This window comes from Hippopotamus amphibius, chromosome 6, assembly GCF_030028045.1.
Source record: "Hippopotamus amphibius kiboko isolate mHipAmp2 chromosome 6, mHipAmp2.hap2, whole genome shotgun sequence".
Classification (NCBI taxonomy): Eukaryota; Metazoa; Chordata; class Mammalia; order Artiodactyla; family Hippopotamidae; genus Hippopotamus; species Hippopotamus amphibius.
This window is the reverse complement of record NC_080191.1, coordinates 25,299,375-25,319,314: the sequence shown is the minus strand read 5'-3', so window position 1 is coordinate 25,319,314 and position 19,940 is coordinate 25,299,375. Positions and strand designations below refer to the sequence as shown.

At 38.6% G+C, this 19,940-nt stretch overlaps 2 protein-coding genes across 3 annotated transcripts in view; one reads left to right on the top strand and one right to left on the bottom strand.

Moving 5' to 3' along the window:
- Positions 1–19,940, bottom strand: part of NT5DC1 (5'-nucleotidase domain containing 1) — a 118,330-nt gene that overhangs the window by 90,757 nt on the left and 7,633 nt on the right. The window contains exons 4-6 of one of the 2 annotated variants that reach the window (XM_057739707.1): positions 18,024–18,130; positions 14,492–14,571; positions 13,009–13,093 (exon numbers count right to left, since the gene is read on the bottom strand). In XM_057739707.1, coding sequence (XP_057595690.1) covers positions 13,009–13,093; positions 14,492–14,571; positions 18,024–18,130 — 272 coding nt within the window. The remainder of the gene's footprint in view (positions 1–13,008; positions 13,094–14,491; positions 14,572–18,023; positions 18,131–19,940) is intronic. The other variant, XM_057739708.1, reaches the window with a different exon arrangement.
- Positions 4,086–11,811, top strand: COL10A1 (collagen type X alpha 1 chain). Its single transcript, XM_057739706.1, has 3 exons — positions 4,086–4,161; positions 4,676–4,844; positions 8,957–11,811. The coding sequence occupies exons 2-3, from the start codon at positions 4,691–4,693 to the stop codon at positions 10,825–10,827; spliced, it is 2,025 nt and encodes a 674-aa protein (XP_057595689.1). The 5' UTR covers positions 4,086–4,161; positions 4,676–4,690; the 3' UTR covers positions 10,828–11,811.

Here is a 19,940-nt window from a genome sequence, read left to right as displayed (position 1 = left end):
TTTTTCTTTATAGAAGTAGTCTAGCTAATAAGCAAAGAAGGAATGACAGAATTAGGATATCTAGGTATTGATCATTCCTGGTAACATCACGAAGAGAAACAACCAGCAATGAAAGGTCTCCTGATTGAAATCCACCACACCACTGTCTATAAAGTATTCTTGGCCAAAAAGTATTTGTGTGTGTGTGTCTCAAACCTGAATCAGATTAAACCTCTAGATCTAACTACCAATTTACTGGGTACAGAGAAGCATGTTAAGTGACAACAAAATTCAAACTGTAGGAAGCTGTACTGGAGAGATGACCCGATTTCTCAACAAACAAGCTGTAAGGGGAAAAAAGAGACATGGATAAGAAACCTACCTTAACAGGGACACATCACTTAGGGGAAATTCATGAATCTAAGTTGAACAAACAATAAACAATAAAAAAGTATGAATATGCATGTATGTATACTACCTATGTGCTTGTATCTATATGTTTGTGAGTATATATTTATATACATGTTTGTGTGTATATATGTGCATGTGTACATATACATAGTTGCATATATATGTGTATGTGTGTGTATACACACATAACTGGGGAAATCTGAAGTTAACTAAAGCATCCGATAACATTAAGAAATAATTTTTTATGTATGATGAAGATACTGCTTTAAAGAAAAAGAACTTATCTTCTGAAGAAATATACTGAAATTTCACAGGTGAACTGGTATAAAACAGGGAATTGGTTAAAAATATGGGGGGGGATTAATGGAAGAAGGATTGAGTGACAGTGACTTGAGATTAGTTTAAGTTCGGTAGTGGGTAAAAAAGGCATTCACTGTAACCATTCTCTCTACTTCTGCGGATAAGACTAAATTTTTCTATAGGAAAGTTAAAAACCATATGAACAAAACAACAAAAATTATGTACCTAATATTAACAAGCTGGTAACAGAACAATGATATCAGACGAAGACATTCCAACTTAAAAGCCCATCATGATCACCTGAGGAGCTTTTTCAAAATATAGTCTCCAAACCACCACTATCTTAATGACCACTGAAGACAGAAGGAACGTGTCATGTCCACCAGGACTGTGGGAGTGTGAAAAGAAAGTTGAGAACCACTGGTTAAACACTGTAAAGATGGGGGCTGTACATCATTCATTCAGTTTTTTATCTCCATGCCCGACATGCAGAAGGTACTCAAGAAATATTTGGTGAATTAATGATACCCTGGGAAGTGAAAATGAACACGTGAGCTTAATAGCAGCTAAATGCTAGATGTGCAAAAAACATCACTCAAATTTGATATTAAAAAACCACTAGGTTACTGAGTTTAAAGAGCATGACTTTCTGTTCTTTAAGTAGAATGCGTTTTCATCGTAAAGCCACAGACTAGTCACTTCCAACAGCTACAAGTAAACTCCTAGAATAAAAATAGTTTTAAATACACAATTGGGTGGAGTGAGGCTAGCAAATATTCAGATTCTACAATCTGTTTTGGACAAGACAGTGCTTTCTATGTGACTAACAAAGCAAACAGCAGTCAGATTCCTTGTGCTGAAATAAGTGCACTATTTGCAAACAGGGTTGAACGTCCAAGGCTTATTCAATAAAGATACCACATTTTCCAAAGTTAAATGGGAATATAGAATGACAAATACCCACATATATTTACATATCCCCCAAAGAAGGCATATGACCACTTGGTATGGACTTTGTCTCTAATAATTACTAACTTGAGCCAAGCCCACTGTCTCACCACAGGAAACAGCAAAATAACTCAAGCACAAGAATAATTTAATTTTAAAGCTGGGAGGAGTTTAGAAACCTGATCCAACCTTTTCATTGTGTTGATGAAAAAACAGACACCTAGAGAGTTAAAGGTGAAAAGTTCTGGAAATACTTGGAGTAGCCACAGAGGAACACATGGTCTATACAGGTGCACAGAATGAAGAGCTGAGAATTAGCCTTTGAACTTTCATGTGAATGATGTCTAACAAGGTATCAGTCTCGATTATCAACAAATAAGTGTATGTGTGTGTCACCATATATACAAACAAAAAATACTAGAATATGTACTTCTAATAAATCCTTTTATAACAAATTCTACAGCCCAGTATTTAAGGACATCCATAATGTTACCTCACCTACTTTTTCAAAATCTTTTCCAAATGAACCATAGTAGATGGAAGGCAGTCACATGTCTCACTTTATCTTTTGTGGTCTCTTACAGATGTAGTAGGATATATAGTATAATTACAAAAACTATTCCACAGATCATTCTCAATGATGCAAGAATGATCAGAATATGTAGAATGGATAAGTCCTACCACATAGCACAGGGAACCATATTCAATATCCTCTGATAAACCATAATGGAAAAGAATATAAAAAAAGAATGTATATATATGTATAAGTGAATCACTTTGCTGCACAGCCGAAATTAACATAACTGTAAATCAACTATACTTCAATAAAAGAAGAATGATTAGAAAATATAAGCTTTCCAATTCTCCTTTAAACATGAACTGACATAAAAGCCATATTTTATATGTATCTGTGAGTATTATATAGAGACATATAGGACACTGTAAATTTTTAAATATGGCAACCAACAAAAGGTTTAAAAGCGAGAGTTAAAAGAAAGAAGGCAGTGAGATGAGTTATCCATTTACATTTCTACAAGGTGCTATACACTGCTGAGTCCAAAATACATATAAAAATTATATGCAGGGGAGGAGGAAGGGAAGAAAAAGAAAAAACCCTTATTTCATCCGCTGGTCAAACATTCAATTATTTTAATTATTGATCAATCCTGAATCCATACCACTTTAATTCTGAAGAGTTTTTTTTTAAAAAGATGTATCTATGTCTATTAGGGAATTTTCCTTCTCACCTACTTTACCTGTACAGTCATGTGATTTAGCTTCAAAATAATGAAATTAAGAATCAGAATTTAGCTCTCAACTTCTTGTTATTAGATTCTTTAGGATCCTGAAAATTGATTTCAAGAGTCTCCTAAAATCGTTAAAGAGAACACTAACCACTGAAAATTATAATGATAACATTTACTTTCAACTTTGGGGGAAAAAAACGTTTCTAATTGGGCTGATTCCAGATCCCTAGAGGAAACTGCAAGGTAAACCAATAATACTTCTAAAAAGCCAAAAAAAGTTTGAAGATTACTTTTCTTCTGAAATGAATACAGCAACCTCATTTAAATGGACATGATATGACATTATCAAGTTAAGGGTTTTTGTAATCTCCACTGCAACTCTAAAGTAAAACCCAAAATTAAGCAATAAAATCTGAAGCCATTTACTAAACACAGTATAGCGTTGTGAACAATGAATTTAAATCCTTCAGGGTAATTATATTGCTAACTATCCTATCAAATTCATGGATGTCTTGCCTCTGTCTGAAAAATTTTAAATATTTAATATGCAAGAATTGAAATTTTTGTATGCTAACATTTAAAATTTCTCTTATTAATGGCTGAGGACTTACATTAAAATTCTCAAATACAAAACAGTATAGCTACATTTTCACCACTGTGATTCTCTCAAGCCTAAAAATAAGAATGGGGTAAGCTATTTTCATAAAAATTTAGAAACATTTACAGACACAATGATGGCTTTATGTAATAACTGAAGAATTCAGATGATGGTTTAAACCCACACTCCCCTCCAAAAGACTTCTTTCCCTACTTTTACATACTACCAAGTATTTTCCACCAAGTATTTTCCACCAAGTAACAACAAGAATGTGCTTTCTAAAAATATAAAGAGGATAGGATCATCCCATCATGAACTAACCTAAACATATGAGTAATAACTTCTAAAATAAAATCACAGAAAAAGATGGTGCATGGTTAAAACTATTAATATATATTTAAGACAAAGAGTTTGTTTTTCAATAAGTAAACAAGGAAAAAGAGAGCTCAACCTGATCTTGTATGCCTGCCCAATAGAACTTTCCACCATAATTAGTTCCTGCCCCCTCTGGGGCAGGGGGAGGAGCTTAAACTCAGGGTAACCTCATGTAGTAGGGAAAAACAGTATAAATACTGCAGGACAGCTCTGGAGAGGACACCTTCTGCACTGCTCACCTGGGCACAGGGGAAGGCACAGAGAGCTGGTAAGAAACCAACTCGAGGAACTCCCAGCATCCAGGTAAGTCTATGACTGGTGGACTTCCATGTTAGCTTATTTGGAAACAAGTTTCAATTAATTAATTATTTGCTTTTTGTGATTGAAAAAAATGCCTTTCCACTAAAATGCACTCAGAAAGTTTAATTTGTATCAGCCTACTAAAAATAGTCCTAATTAAACTATATTTATAAAAACATGTCCTAATCTGACTTTCAGTGTATTTGAGACTATTGGTAACTTCAGTCTATATCAAAGAGCTTGAACTATTTAAAACAGACATCCAATCACAGTTGCTGTATTTTTTTAATTTAAGTCACTTTTTCACATGATTACCTGAATGTGGTTTTCAAAAACAACTAGGACATATATTCATATAATTAACAAAATTACAACTCATTAATTTATGGAATATATTCAGAATATATAGGACAAGGTTAAAAAAAGTAGGTAACTAAAGAATTCATCTGTGCAACATCAGAAAAATAAAACAGGTCAATAATGAAGCTGTATGAAATTATTCTTTTCTGTTTTTCAGAATCCATCTGAGAACATGCTGGCGCAAATGGCCCTTTTGCTGCTAATGTCCTTGAACTTGGTTCATGGAGTGTTTTATACGGAGCAATTCCAAACACCTACAGGCATAAAAGGCCCACCATCCAACACCAAGACACAGTTCTTCATCCCTTATGCCATAAAGAGTAAAGGTAACTATATATTTTGCTCTATTAACTAATGAGTTGTTACTTTCTACAATCTCAATGATCTCCTTAACAAAATGTTTTTAATTTTATTTGGTGTTAAATTATCTTCAAACTTCTCAATTAGCCCAAAATAATTTATGGAAAAAGTAGGTCTACTCAAGAACATTCATATCCTTTACACAAGTATAGCAGAAAGATACACCTGAAGAATATCAGGAAATTTCAGGTGTAGAAATTTTTTCCCTCAAATGATGCTTTTGCACAAATAACTACCCATAATTTAGACATATTAATCCAATTAAATTAATCATGTTTAAAATGCTTTAACTAAAGATAACTGCCAACTGTATACAAAAAGAGTAGCAAGTTTATATAACTAAACGCTTACACATACTTTGTGCTAGCTTACAAATACATACAAAATTGAGTGTTAATTATCAATTAAATGAAATGCCCTGCAAAGAAATTTAATAGGCAAACGAAGTAGCAATTCTCATAATTTTTAAATGCCTTTTTGTTTAGTTTAGTAGTTAAATGCACAGACCTAACTGGTTAATACTAGCTATGCAACCTTGAGTAAGTTATTTATCCTCTCTGTGCTTTAGTTCTCTCACGTGTAACACAAGGAGCACCTATTTCAAAGGGCTGTTCTGAAACTTAAATGAGTTAATACGTAATGTGCTGAGGTGTCAGCTCTTCCTGCTACTACTATTGCTACTGCTTCTACTGCTCATACTGCTTCCCTCCTCCTCCTCCTCCTCCTCTTACCACTAACATAGTACTGGCGGTGCAGCCTTCGGTAGGTTTTACCTTTGTGCTTTATTCTTCACGTGCTCAGCTTTCTTGGCTACTATGAAGAGTACAGATAACATATGTAAAGTACTAACAGATCCTCAAAGAAGGGCCACTATTAGGTTTCATATTCATTAATTTCATTTTATAGTTACCTGGCACAAACTGCCTGTTACATTACTGAGTTATACTGAGTAATATGAACTGACCGTAGGATTTAATTTCTTTTCCTTAGTATTTTTTCATTATGCTTACATATTTTATCCTGTAAGTAAAGCTAAGAATATGTGCCATAAAAATTTTTAAATTATGCTTTTGGAGACAACCTTTTTAGCAAATTAAATGTAGATTATCTTAAGAAGAAAAATGAAATTTAAAATTTCATGAAAGGTAGCTTAATGATCAAAAATAAATGCACGAGTACTCAACAGATACTCTCAAATGTCTCAAAATACAAATAAAATAAGAGAAAGAGGTTAGGAAAAAAGAATAAATGACAAGAAACCTGATACTTTACATGAAGCAACAAGTGCAATTTGAAATGCTATGACAGGAGCACTGGGTTATGCTCCCTGTGATCACAAATTCAGACTAACTGTAGCTTAACGAGAGCATAACAGACTGAATTAAAACAAAATGCACCACTGCTTTCAGAAGGTTAAAATATTTTCTTTTTTTCACCACAATGTACTACATCATTTTGGTTTTGTTTGCAGAAAAAATGGAAATATATTATCTTGTTAACAAATGAAAAGTTTAGAAGCTATATTTTAACTATTAAATCCACTTTAGTCTACTTGATAATACAAGGTGGAAACTCAAATACATTATTATCCGCTGGCAGTCAAATGAAGACAAAAGCCCACAATTTATACAAGTAAAACACTGAGGTGATAACAGATATACAAAGAATTCCTATGCAATTCCTAGGTACATCTGTTCCAAAAGGTTAAAAGAGAACTTAGGCAAAACACACCATACAGGGGTGCCACACTCTGACACACTCAACCACTCTGTGCGCATTTAAGAGACTTCTCTACTGGGTAATCATTATTTGAGGATGCTACCACCCTACCAAGCTATAAACAAGGGCTGTCCCCCAAGCATACAACAGAAGTCACATTCTTTCATGCACTGAGAGCACTGAGAGGTGGAGAACCTATTAAGGTAACACTCAGGGTGACAGAGATCACTGTCTTTGGAGTTCCAGTCTAAAATGGTGCTCAAAGGAGTCATTCTCGGTAAGCCTTGCTTTTCCTCTCTACCAGTTAAACAGATCTCCAACCAGACCAAGACCATCATTTTAATACAGACATAATCTGTATAAGATTCTGAAGCAAACCTCAATTTAATGTGGTTTGCATTTTTTAAAATGTCCTATTTTATTCCAAACCATTAAGAAATCCTTTACGTATTCATTTATTCTATTTGCAATGAATCAACGCTCATTTATACATATTGATATATCATATACGTACACTAAAGTCAACCAACAATATGTGTTAATATATGCAAATCTTTTCCATAAATTAATTTTTTCATAGTCCTTTTCCTGATGTCATTTTCTTAAAATCTGTGAGTAAATAAAACTCCACACATTTAACTGTTTGCAAAATGAAATATAACTTCTAATTAGTACAAAATATAAAGATACCCAAATGATTTTCCCATTTCAGTATATCTGCTTTAATGATTCTGCTCTGTATTTTATGTTTCATTTGTTATCAAATGTTTTTCAAGTATCAGGAACATGTCTACCCAAGAGTATAGTATTAGCAACCATTGTTAGCTGACTACTTCTTACATGCCAGTCAATTACTATGAAAGATTTTAAAAATATAGTAATGAACCAACAACTAATAGTTAAAAGAAACTATACCCATAAAAATATATTTTCAAAGGCAATTTACAATTCAATTCATTTAACATTATTTCCATTTTAGTCTTCACTTTGATATTTAAAGCCATTAAAGATTTAGTTAAATGGAGTTTAAGCATATAAATACTTTTTGTACAAAAAAGATATAGCTCAAAAGTCAAAGTTATAAGTCATTTTCAGAGTTTTGACCAAACTATTCAACTACTGTGACATCTACTAAATCTATCATTACTATGAACCATTTTCTAACAGCGTAAGAATCTAACAGTATACACAGGCATTCTACCTATATTTCTGAAAATTTATTAAACAGAAAATTAATTTTAACATAAATCCTACAAGCAGATATTTAGAAACATAAGTAATTTAATTACCATCTTTGCTAGCTATCAAAGAATTTCTCTGAGAAAAAAAGACTATTTTATGTAGAGGCTTATGGTAATGCTGCCTAAAGATTCTTTGACATGGTAATGCTTCCTTAATAGTATATCCTAATGCCAGCAATACTCTGTTTCATCCCACCTTTGATTTACTAAAACTAAAAACCCTGGACACCTCTTAAAGCACTTAGCACATGGACATTTGTTTTATTCTCTTTGTAACTGAAGCTCTTATAGGATGTGTTTTGTGCTTTTCCTATACTTGTGGCTCAATAGCACATTTAACATCACAGGCACTGAACAAGTAATTTTTTAACTTAAATTTATTATATCAGTAGAAGTATTTAGCTCAAATGAACCCACAGATCTATGAAATCAATAATATTTGCATTAATCAAAGAAAACTATATATAAACGCTTTAACACTATTGTATGTACCTTGCCCATTAATTCTCTAATTCCTTGTTTCAATTTTAAGTCAATAACAGAAAATGTAAGCGCTCACGGTATATCCTGAGGCAAAACAAACAAACAAACAAAACCCCCAAATCTAAACTGTGTTCAGCAGGCTTATGGCACATGTAAATTAAAACAGACTGACTGCATTGGTCTTTTATCTTATAGGATAACTTGCATGAGGGAAACTTGTTACAGTTCTTAAACTTGGTTCCATTTACTCTGTACCTGCCTTTTTCTTCTTTTCCTGTCAAATGCCTTTTCCCCCCTTTCCTTTCTAAGTAGATGATTTTCCTAAAACAAATGTGATAAATTTACCTCCAATGCACTCTTACTCTAAATGAATCCTTCCATCCCAGCTTATTTTCATGGATCATTAGGATGGAATTAAAGCATTACAATAGCCACGGTCTTGTGAAACCATCTTCTTTAGCAGTCTTTTTTAGAACAATATAAAATGTATTGTCAAACCATTTAAGACCAGTCTGCCAAAACGGTCTGACTGACACTGCGATGTCCTGTCCTCATGTATGTTCTGAGAAGCCATAACTCCTCAATGTTACTGACCACTCCCCTCCCCTGGTATGTGAACCGGTCATGTCTTCCAGGTGTATCACTACGAGGAGAGCAAGGTATCCCTGGTCCGCCGGGCCCTGCTGGACCTCGAGGGCACCCGGGTCCATCTGGACCACCAGGAAAACCAGGCTCCGGAAGTCCTGGGCCCCAAGGAGAGCCAGGGTTGCCCGGACCGCCAGGACCGTCAGCTACTGGGAAGCCAGGTTCGCCAGGACTCCCAGGAAAAGCAGGGGAGAGAGGACCATATGGACCAAAAGGAGATATTGGACCAGCTGGTTTACCAGGACCACGGGGCCCACCCGGGCCACCTGGAATCCCCGGCCCAGCTGGAATTTCTGTTTCAGGAAAACCTGGGCCACAGGGACCTACAGGAGCCCCAGGACCCAGGGGCTTTCCTGGAGAAAAGGGTGCATCAGGAGTCCCTGGTATGAATGGACAGAAAGGGGAAACGGGATATGGTGCTCCTGGCCGCCCAGGTGACAGAGGCCTCCCAGGTCCTCAGGGTCCCATGGGACCCCCTGGCCTTCCCGGAGTGGGAAAAAGAGGTGAAAATGGACAGCCAGGACAGCCAGGCATCAAAGGTGATCGGGGCTTTTCAGGGGAAAGGGGGCCAACTGGCCCACCAGGTCCCCAAGGTCCTCCTGGGGAACAAGGCCCAGAAGGCATTGGAAAGCCAGGAGCCCCTGGAGCCCCAGGCCAGCCAGGGGTTCCAGGGACAAAAGGTCACTCTGGGGCTCCAGGAATAGCTGGGCCCCCAGGGGCTCCTGGCTTTGGGAAACCAGGCTTGCCAGGTCTGAAGGGACAAAGAGGACCTATAGGCCTTCCAGGGAGTCCGGGTGCCAAAGGGGAACAAGGCCCAGCAGGTCATCCTGGGGAACCAGGTCTGACTGGACCCCCTGGGAATATGGGACCCCAAGGACCAAAAGGCATTCCAGGCAACCACGGGATCCCAGGCCCTAAAGGTGAGATGGGGCCAGTCGGGCCTGCAGGATACCCTGGGGCTAAGGGAGAAAGGGGCTCCTCTGGGACAGATGGAAAGCCAGGGTACCCAGGAGAACCAGGTCTCAATGGTCCCAAGGGTAACCCAGGGTTGCCAGGCCCAAAAGGTGACCCTGGAATTAGAGGACCTCCTGGTCTCCCAGGCCCGGTGGGCCCAGCAGGAGCTAAGGGACTGCCTGGACACAATGGTGAGGCTGGGCCAAGAGGTGTCCCTGGAATTCCAGGTACTAGAGGTCCCATTGGGCCACCAGGCATTCCAGGATTTCCTGGATCCAAAGGGGAACCAGGAACTCCAGGTCTTCCCGGCCCAGCTGGCATAGCAACAAAAGGTCTCAATGGTCCCACTGGGCCACCAGGGCTGCCAGGTCCAAGAGGCCATGCTGGAGAGCCTGGCCTCCCAGGGCCCCCGGGGCCCCCAGGCCCCCCAGGCCAAGCAGTCCTGCCCGAGGGCTTTGTAAAGGCAGGCCAAAGGCCTCTTGTTAGTGCCAACCAGGGAGTAACAGCAATGCCTGTGTCTGCCTTCACTGTTATTCTCTCCAAAGCTTACCCAGCTATAGGTACTCCTATCCCATTTGATAAGATTTTATATAACAGACAACAGCATTATGACCCCAAAACTGGAATCTTTACCTGCAGGATTCCAGGAATATACTACTTCTCCTACCACGTGCATGTGAAAGGGACCCATGCTTGGGTAGGCCTGTATAAGAACGGCACCCCTGTAATGTACACCTATGATGAGTACATCAAAGGCTACCTGGATCAGGCTTCAGGCAGCGCTGTAATTGATCTCACAGAAAACGACCAGGTGTGGCTCCAGCTGCCCAATGCAGGGTCGAATGGACTGTACTCCTCTGAGTATGTCCACTCCTCTTTCTCAGGATTCTTAGTAGCTCCAATGTGAACACATTCCCACCGAGCTAATACAAGTCTGCTTGAAAAGGCATTCCCCAACTGCACCCCACCCCACAAAATGCATATGGAGGTAGGCTGAAAAAAATGTGACTAATTTTAGTCTTCCAAAATACAGATCTGAGCTCTCAGGCATGGTAAACAATATGTGAAGACCCTCTCGAGTTTCTAGTCAGCAAATCCTAAGTCTCTTTGAAGTCTTCTGTGAATTCCTTCAGTGTTTAAAAATTCCACCATAAAAGTACTGCTAAGCCAAAAAAATAAAATGATCACAAAAAACCCTGAAACGTGATGCTAAATTATGTTAAATTTGATTTTAGAAATTCAGCATTTCCTTTTAAAATAAGCCTGTTTCTAACAATTAACAGGAAAATTTCTAGGAAACATTCAGGAGGTGTCATATATCTTTATGGGACTTAAATACTTGAATACTCAAATTTAAAAGACACTACATCCTAAGATCTTTCTGATGGTGCATTACTCAAAGGCTTAAATGGCCCCCTTCATCAATATCTTTTCAAGTATACAGGTGCATATAGACTTTTTACAGCTCTCATAAAAAAACCAAAATATTATGTTAAAAATAATCTGAAATGCAAGGTGTTTTAGTCATGACCCTTTTTAAACTTCTCTGTGATTGCAGAAAAGCTTTCTATACACCCTTCACAACTTGGAAATGATGTCTGATCTATTTTATTTATTTGACAGAAGTGTGATTAATTTGCTTTAATTCCTTATTGAGTCTTACGTAATATGATTTTGTGGGTTTACAGAGTATTAGCATATGTACCTTGGGCCTCCCATTCCAGTGAAATTATAACTAGCGTCAAGGGTTTCAAAATCTGACTAGAAATGAAAAGATATTTATTTATGCTCTGTACTGTATTTTTATGTTGCTGTTAACACTTTCAAGCTGTGCCTCACGAAATGTTTTATCTACTCTTTATTTACAATGCAATAAAATAACATCAATAGATTATTATGCTGAATTTATCTGACACCAGCTATTTGCTATTCCCAATCATTCTTTTAAAGCTTTTCATTTTACAAAGTTAATAAAAAGTAAAATGATAACATGGTGGGTAGCTTTCATAAGTGTCATGGATACACCCTTTTCCTGGAGATGGGCATTCCCACACACCAAGTACTCAGTGTGGACTGTGAAAAGCCATCCAACAGAACCGCATATGATCTATAAGCCAGGGTGAAGGGCTGGTGGCTGGGATTAGAAAAGTAAGACCATCATCCAAATGTAAGGATGTGCTTCTTGGAAGGAAAGAAGCAATTGGCAGAGAAATATGTAGTTTGAACAAATATTCTGCCGTTACTATTTATCGCCTTGACATGTTTTTAGTCAAAATATTTAGGATTATTTTGATGGCTTAAATTACATTAAAAGGAAGGCAAGCAATTTTTATGTCAATCAAAAGGCAAAACTTTTCTCAGCTGAAAAATACGGCTCTTGAGCATCCATCAATCTACTGGCTGAACTGGGACAGTCTGGGTCAAGTCACCAGCGTAACATACTATATAAAGGTATTTCTTTTTTTTTTTTTTTAAATGTTTTTTTTTTTTTTTTTTCCTGGCACACGGGCTTAGTTGCTCCGTGGCATGCGGGATCTTCCTGGAGCAGGGATCGAACCCGTGTCCTCTGCATTGGCAGGCGGATTCTCAACCACTGTGCCACCTAGGAAGCCCAAAGGTATTTCTTAACTCCTTAGAAGCAATCTCTCTGTTACGCAAGCAAGCCTGTGGATGGAACCGTAAAACCCTAGGCTTGGGTTAGCAATATCTCTGCCCTCATTCTGAGTGAGCCAGTCCTGTTTTTAAGCAATAAGGATAGAATGTTCACCTTCCCTACCTGTCTGTAATTACTACACTAATGCTTACGGGTGTCACCAACCCTAATTCCCAAGGCAGGAAACAGCAAATTCTGGGGAATTCACAAAATGACCCTACTGGTAAACATGTATCTTAGAACACTGGCAATTATGGCCATGACACAGACATGAATCAAAGAACCTCTTAAAATATAACCAGTATTAACTTTACAGCAATGTTTATGACCAAATTAAATCTTAATTAAGGAACACAGAAAACAGGTAGCTTCTAAGTAATTCATTAGACACACAGCACTGAACAAACATCTGAAGTCTCTCTTCACATTACTCACCTTTAAAAGCTGACATTTTATAATTATGTTGTATACCAGCAATTATATCCTTCCAAAAATCAAGTGGTTTTTGACCACTGTTATGCTAAAGAAAAAAAAATCCAAATGTAACATATGTGATAATTCTGTTTTTAAGCATAGTAGCAAACACTTGGCAAGCAACTATAATATTACTGTATTCTGAAATAGGGATATATTTTTTAGAAAACATAACAGATTAATAAACTTCTCATTTTTCTAAATGTGATTTTAGAAAGAAATCTTCCATGAAAATCACTGCTATAGATATATATACACACATATGACTAAATATTAATGTAACTCAACCCAAATAGAAGTTTCCACTCATAAAGTCTAAACATTATAGGATAGTTTTAACACATGAGCAAATCTACAATGTTACAGCTTGTGAGTTACCAGAATGTGTCACTTCATGTACCATGGCATCAATGGAGCTAAGAAGCCTGAAGCCTTAAAACCTCAAAAGTTGGTTACTAGGATTCTGTGCACATTTACCTGAATTTCAGTATAAAAGAGCAGCAAGTCTCTGTAGGAGAGATGAAGGAGTTTCCTAGCACAAAATTCAAATCATTTTTACTAAGATTTTTTTTAAACCAGAAATCAAGTAAACAGGAAAATATACAACCCTGTGCTTCCTTGGAAACATTAACCAGTGTCCTTCTATCTAAACAAAGACCAACTACTAGGTATTATTTAAATTATACAAAGTCCAAAATATTTAAAGACTGGTGCACTTGTTTACAGTCACTATAAAACAAGGAACTGACTCCATCTCATAACAACAACTTTCAGAACTATTGCTCAACAGGAACTTTCACAAACTACAACTGTAATTCTGATTCAAAAAGAAACCATTATCTAGTCCTATTAGAAACATTATCATTGTGATTTTTAAAGACAATACATACAAAAAGTAAAGTGATTCTGGCATAAAACCAGTTTATGTTCATAGATCTTAAGCTCTAAGTATAAACTAATACAACCAGAGATGTATTCAATGCTGATACATAGGACAAAGAAAAAGTCTATATGCATTAAACTATGCCCCAAATGATGAATTTTAAAATTTCACCTCATTTTTTCTGGTTTTATACTATTTACAATGCTTAAAGAGACATATGGAATTTCCTTAAGTTTCTTTTATTTATTTTTAAAAATTCTGCTAATGAAACCAAGAAATATTTTTTCCACGTGCAAGTTTGGTATTTTCTTTTTCTAGACTATTGCACCCCCTGCTGGAGAATAGGTTTATTATCCCGGGGGTGGGGTGAGGTGGGGAAGGTGCTATTTAATTTTCCAAAAATATTTTGGCCAAATTTTCTATGTTTTTCCTCCTCAGTTACCTCTGAAACCACAAAGAGGAAATTGAGTAAAACCTCAATTCAAAAGACATATATAATTAAGTCCTCTGATTTGTGGCTAAAAACATATCATAGTTTCTAAAAAGTGAGTTCCCACTCACCTTTGTTAAAGAGTCCACCACTCTGGCACACAGAAGAGCTCCGGGCAGGTCAAAGTAGTTATCATAAAAATAATATTTCCCTAAAAAGAACAAAACTTTATGTGACATACACAGAAACTTGGCTGAAGAGAGACTAGATTTTGGTTTCATTACTTAAAGAAGGCTTCAGGTACAAGGGCACTGAAAGAAAGTTACAACAGGACATCCATAAGTTAAACACTTTATTAAAAAATATTTTTTTAAATGTGAAAATTAAACATAGACCATATCCCAAATATGGAATAAGATTATGAAAAAAGTCACAAGTTATATTATCAATGTCACTGAATTTCAAAACTATCAACCTAATACTGGAATACCATGAAGTGCTCCAAACAACAGTGCCTTTGCAAATCTGTGCTCCTTAGTCCCCTAGAGTCTGCATTCAATCTTTACACAATTTCACACAAACTTCAATACAGTGTAAGAACAGCCAGGGTGAGGAGAGGAATAAAAAATCACATCATGTGAGGACACAATGTGCTTATCTTGGAGAAACTCAGAAGCACAGGACAGGCACACTCTAGGATCTCCAGGAGGAGAGGGATTTGATTTAATCTATTTGGCCCTAGGGCAGAATTCAGCTTGAGCCCTTCCTTGGCACTGGTGTCACTTTTGAACCTGCTGTCCCTGAGCAGACACTTTCAAGGACCCATGCCACATCCCCTTGGTCCATGGCTGATCCCAGCCACAGCTGTGCTGAAGAGCAGCATCCTACCTCAAGCACACCTGTGCCATTCCCTTTCTCTGGAAGCCTCTGGAGCCCACTTGGCAAGCCTCAATCAACAGGGTCAGGAGCCAGCGAACGAAGGCCCCAGCCTCCTGTCCCCTGGACTGACAACTCTGGGAGGTGTTCTCTATGCTTCTCCTCAGAAGTCCCTGTGGAATCCAGCCCTTGCTGTTCTCTCCATCTATGTCACACCCTCACCACTATCTCACTCCTGCATACTGGGATCCGGACCAACCACTCTGCTTTGGGGGGAACATAACTCCTTGGTACAGGAGGAATCAAACAGAACCAACAGGTGGAGCCAGATTTCAGTTTAATGTAAGAAAATACTTTTCAAATGGTCATAATTACTCTTGTGTAGAGTACTGTAACTGTCTGATTTTGAGTCCCCCTCCTCCCATTTATAAGCTGTGTATGAGGTTATGGAACACAGTTGCCTTGTTCCTTAGTGTCCACTAGGCACAACGTCCAGCATACCACAGGCACTCAATAAATGTCTGTTGAATGAATGAGTGATCTAAAAATAGACTGGATTACAGTCAATCCTTGAATAACATGCATCTGAACTGCATGAGTCCACTTACACGTGTATTTTTTTCAATAGTAAATACTACAGCAGCGCACGATCTGTGATCCGCAATTGGCTGAATCCGCAGATGCAGAACCTCAGATAGGGAGGAACGCCAGGTAGGGAGGGCTAACCCTAAAGTTACACTCAGATTTTGGACTTCGTGAGGGTAAGTGTCCTTAACTCCTGAGTTGTTCAAGAGTCAACTGCACTTTGGAATGAAGAAGTATCACAGGTAAATTAGAAGAAAACTCTCTGCAAGGGCCAGGCATCTATCCCTTTAAATGTCATTTAGTGCCCCTCACGTCTTCACGTCAAATTACTAAGAATATATATGAAGTCCAAGTTCTGCTAATTCACAGAATGACTGCACAGGTTTATATGTCCTTTCCCTCAGTTAAAAATACGCTGGTTGGCATAGTCTTCCTGTTTTTCACTCTTTCACAGCTGACACTGCTGGCGGAACATCTCAGACTAGTTTTCATTCCTAAAAAAGGTCAGGATGTCTTTGTCAGTGTGAGGAAAAGCAGGAATCTGAAGGAAGGGGAGAAGATATCCCATGTATGCTTCTGCCCACACTGCTCTGCTCTAAGACCACACAACACTGCAGAGCTCCAGGGACCAGGACAGTGGGCACAGCTTCCCAAGGCTCACGAACCTGCACTGGATCTAATCTCTTGGCCAGTGACACCAAAGGGACCTGCCTAACCAGCCCAATTAGGAGTAAACTCCAAGACCACCTTCAGAGTGCTCCTGGGTAGGTTAGGCACCAGAAGGAAGCTTCTGATTCCAGAAGACAGACTCTAGCAGACAGAGCAACAGGTAAACAAGTGGGTTGCGTTGGGTGAATGCTTTTTTTGTGTAGCCAGGACATACTTTACTTCTTTAAAATACTCCCGATTTCTGAATGGATATCAGAATAAAATACTTAGCTGGGTATCCACCTTTTCTGGGAGAAGGGAAGAGATTACAGTTAACCCATGAACAATGCGGGAAGGAGAGGTTAGCAGCTCTGACTTCCCCGCAGTCCAAAATCTGAGTATAATTTACAGTCAGCCCTCCTTATCCTCAATTCTGCATCCATGGATTCAACCAACTGTGGATCATGTAGCACTGCAGTATTTACTATGGATCAAATTCTGCGTATAAGTGGACCTGAGCAATTCAAACCCGTGTTGTTCACATGTATTTACAACTGCCTACATCTGGAGAGACAAGAGGAGTTCCCTATCACTTGAGTAAAAAGGAAATCTGTCCATTTAACTTAAAAGCTATTCTAAGTGAAAGTATTCTATACTTAACCTCAAGGTAAAACCTCAGTTTTTCCTATCAACTTATTTTATCAAGGTAACGCACATTTCCTGACTCTTTTGTCTCACTACAAAAACCAAAAAAAAACAAAAAACAAAACAGCCAACCAAAAAAAAAACAAAAAAACCCCAAAAGACAGCAAATGTAACAAACAAAAACAACAGTAATAAGGAATAACTCCAATTATTTTCCAGTTACTACATTTTCTAAAGGAAAATATGTGCATTTCAAAATTGTAGTGTGGGAGAAAATGGTAAAAAAAAAAATATTAGAACAAACGGAAAACTAACAATTATGACTCAATAAGGTCTGTTTACAATAATGTTTTAATGATTATTCATTTGTGCACATCTGTGTCTACAAATAATTTCTGAAAACTCTTCATGTTTACTCATGGTGAAGCTCTTTAGAGTTGGCAAAATGTGTAAAATCACTTGAAATAAAGGGGAAAAAAGACAAAGGCAGAAGGTACCAGAAATGGCAGTAAAGGATTCTAGAAAACAGGAGACATGAGTAATGTGGGGAGAAGTGGGGGAGAGAGAAACAAAAGTAAGGATTGTGAATGTAACACTGATAAAAATGTAAAGTAAGGAACGTATTATTCCTAAGTGCTAGTCTTCTTTACTCCAGAACAAGGACAAGTAAAAGGTGAACTAACAGAACATTCAATAAAACAGAACCAACTGCCAAAGAGAAAATCAGACACGTGGGAAAAAAATACATCCCGTTCCTACGAAACCGCAGCTGCTCCTTTGTGGACCCTGCCCGGCAGGGGGCAAGGAGGGTCTTGTTTGCGTTCTGGTGGCACCGGCTCAGGGTCTGAAACAACAGGGGAGGGAAGGGCGGCGCTGCCCGACACACGACCCGTCACACGTGACCCATACCTGAGCGGCAGGCCATTCCCGAGTCTGGCGTGAAGTGCTTCCACTCCTTCCTGCCGTACTCCTCCGCCAGCACCTCTGGGGGCAGCATCTTTGTGCCGTGGCTCGCCCTGGTGTGGGGAGATGAGGCATGTGGCTCACCAGTGGTTCTCCTGAACACCCCTCCTCCAGCCTTGCTACTGTTAATTCACTCTACTACAGTGAGAGGTGTTTCTACAGAAAAGGATTTAAACTGGATGACTTCCCCATTTAGGATCCTATAAGGAGTTTCTCTTAGCTCTTATTCCTCCTCCATTTCACCCATCAACCAGCACGTGACCAGGCGCAGCTCACTCTGAGGTCAATGCTGTGGTACGTGCTTGGACCAATAATGTATCAGCTACAGACTACAATTTCTCTGGAAGGAATATGATGACTTCATGCCTAAGGAGCTGTCAATTAACTACGCAGATAAGACTAGCCTAACTGGAACAACAAGGAAACGATGGCAGGGACTGGGTGGGAGGCTCGTCTGGCGGCCGGAGAGAGAGAGAGCAGCGGTCAGAGCATGAGCTGCGACAGGCCTGCAGGAGCGTCGAGCCGCCTGGCATCCAGCCCGCGGCTGTGAGCACAGGGCACGAGGACGATGAAGATGGGTACCAGCATGCCACTCGAGGACACAATGTAGCTAAAACCACAGTGGGAACTAGCAAGATGAATGTGGCAAAACTGGGAACAGGAAGACAAGAAACTAGCTGTTTTTTGGTGCTCAAAATACTGCTTTTGCATCATTTGGGTCTGGTTAAGAGAATCTTACCTTGTAGAGAAACAGTTGATATTTTATGCTGTTTACTTAGAGAAATTATAATGCTAGGGAGTATCATTATTCTTCTCTTGGTGTTATACTGTGGTAGCAAAGCAAAATGAAGGAAAAGGAAATGAAATAAGAAGGGCAAATGGAGGAAAAATCACAATCAGAATCCTATTTATAAAGAGGTTAATATGTACATAAAGGCTATGTGTAAGTGTGGAGGAACACTGAACAGGAAATAAATCAGAAAAGGAATCTACTACATTGTTTGAAAGCAGGCATCAAGGACATAAGCTTGTAAATTCAGAAGCTGCAGGATAGCCAGCCCTTGAATGGAGAGGGTCAGACCTTGGGAAAGGGGTGCTGGAGTGGGAACAGGCAGACAGACATAACAATAAAAGAAAGAAGCAAAACTGTGGAATGCTTTCTATTCTTTTAACCATGACTGAAGATAGCCAAGTACACTGTAAGAATCTGAAAGTGGCATTTAAGGTCATGGTCAAGTTGCATTGCGTGTGTGTGTATCTATATATACATACACACACAAATGAATACACACTGTCTCTAGTTGCCTCAGAAAAACATGAAAATAAATTATAAACTAATCAGAAGTGGAACCACACTGCTCTAGCTAGCTACACCTTAAGGGATGGTCTGGGGTACAGTGTGAGTCTGTACTGTGCAAAAAGAATAACGTACCCAAAGGGAGAGTATGTACAAGGGGTAACCTGTGCTGAGCATCCTCTTCTTGGACAGACAGACATACTGTGTCAGCATAAATAACAAATCGTACAACTGCAAGGCTATGTTAACTTGCCTGTACTATCAGTATTGGGGGAAAAAATAGATGCTCACTCCATGGTACCCTATGTAAGATTCACAGCAGTGATGGCAGCTGCTTCTCAACTGCTTGCCCTACTCAGTATTACTAACACTCAAAGTGCTGGATTCACAGTAAGAAGAGAGAAGGAAAGAGAGTCAGCACTAAGTTTGGGAGGGGGGAGACACTATGACGTTTGGAACAATCTAGAAACGCTTCCAGAAGGAGCTGAGACACTACATGGAGTTCTGCATGATGGGAGCAAATCTGGATAAATGGAGGAAGAAAGGGAGGTGTGCCTAAACCACCA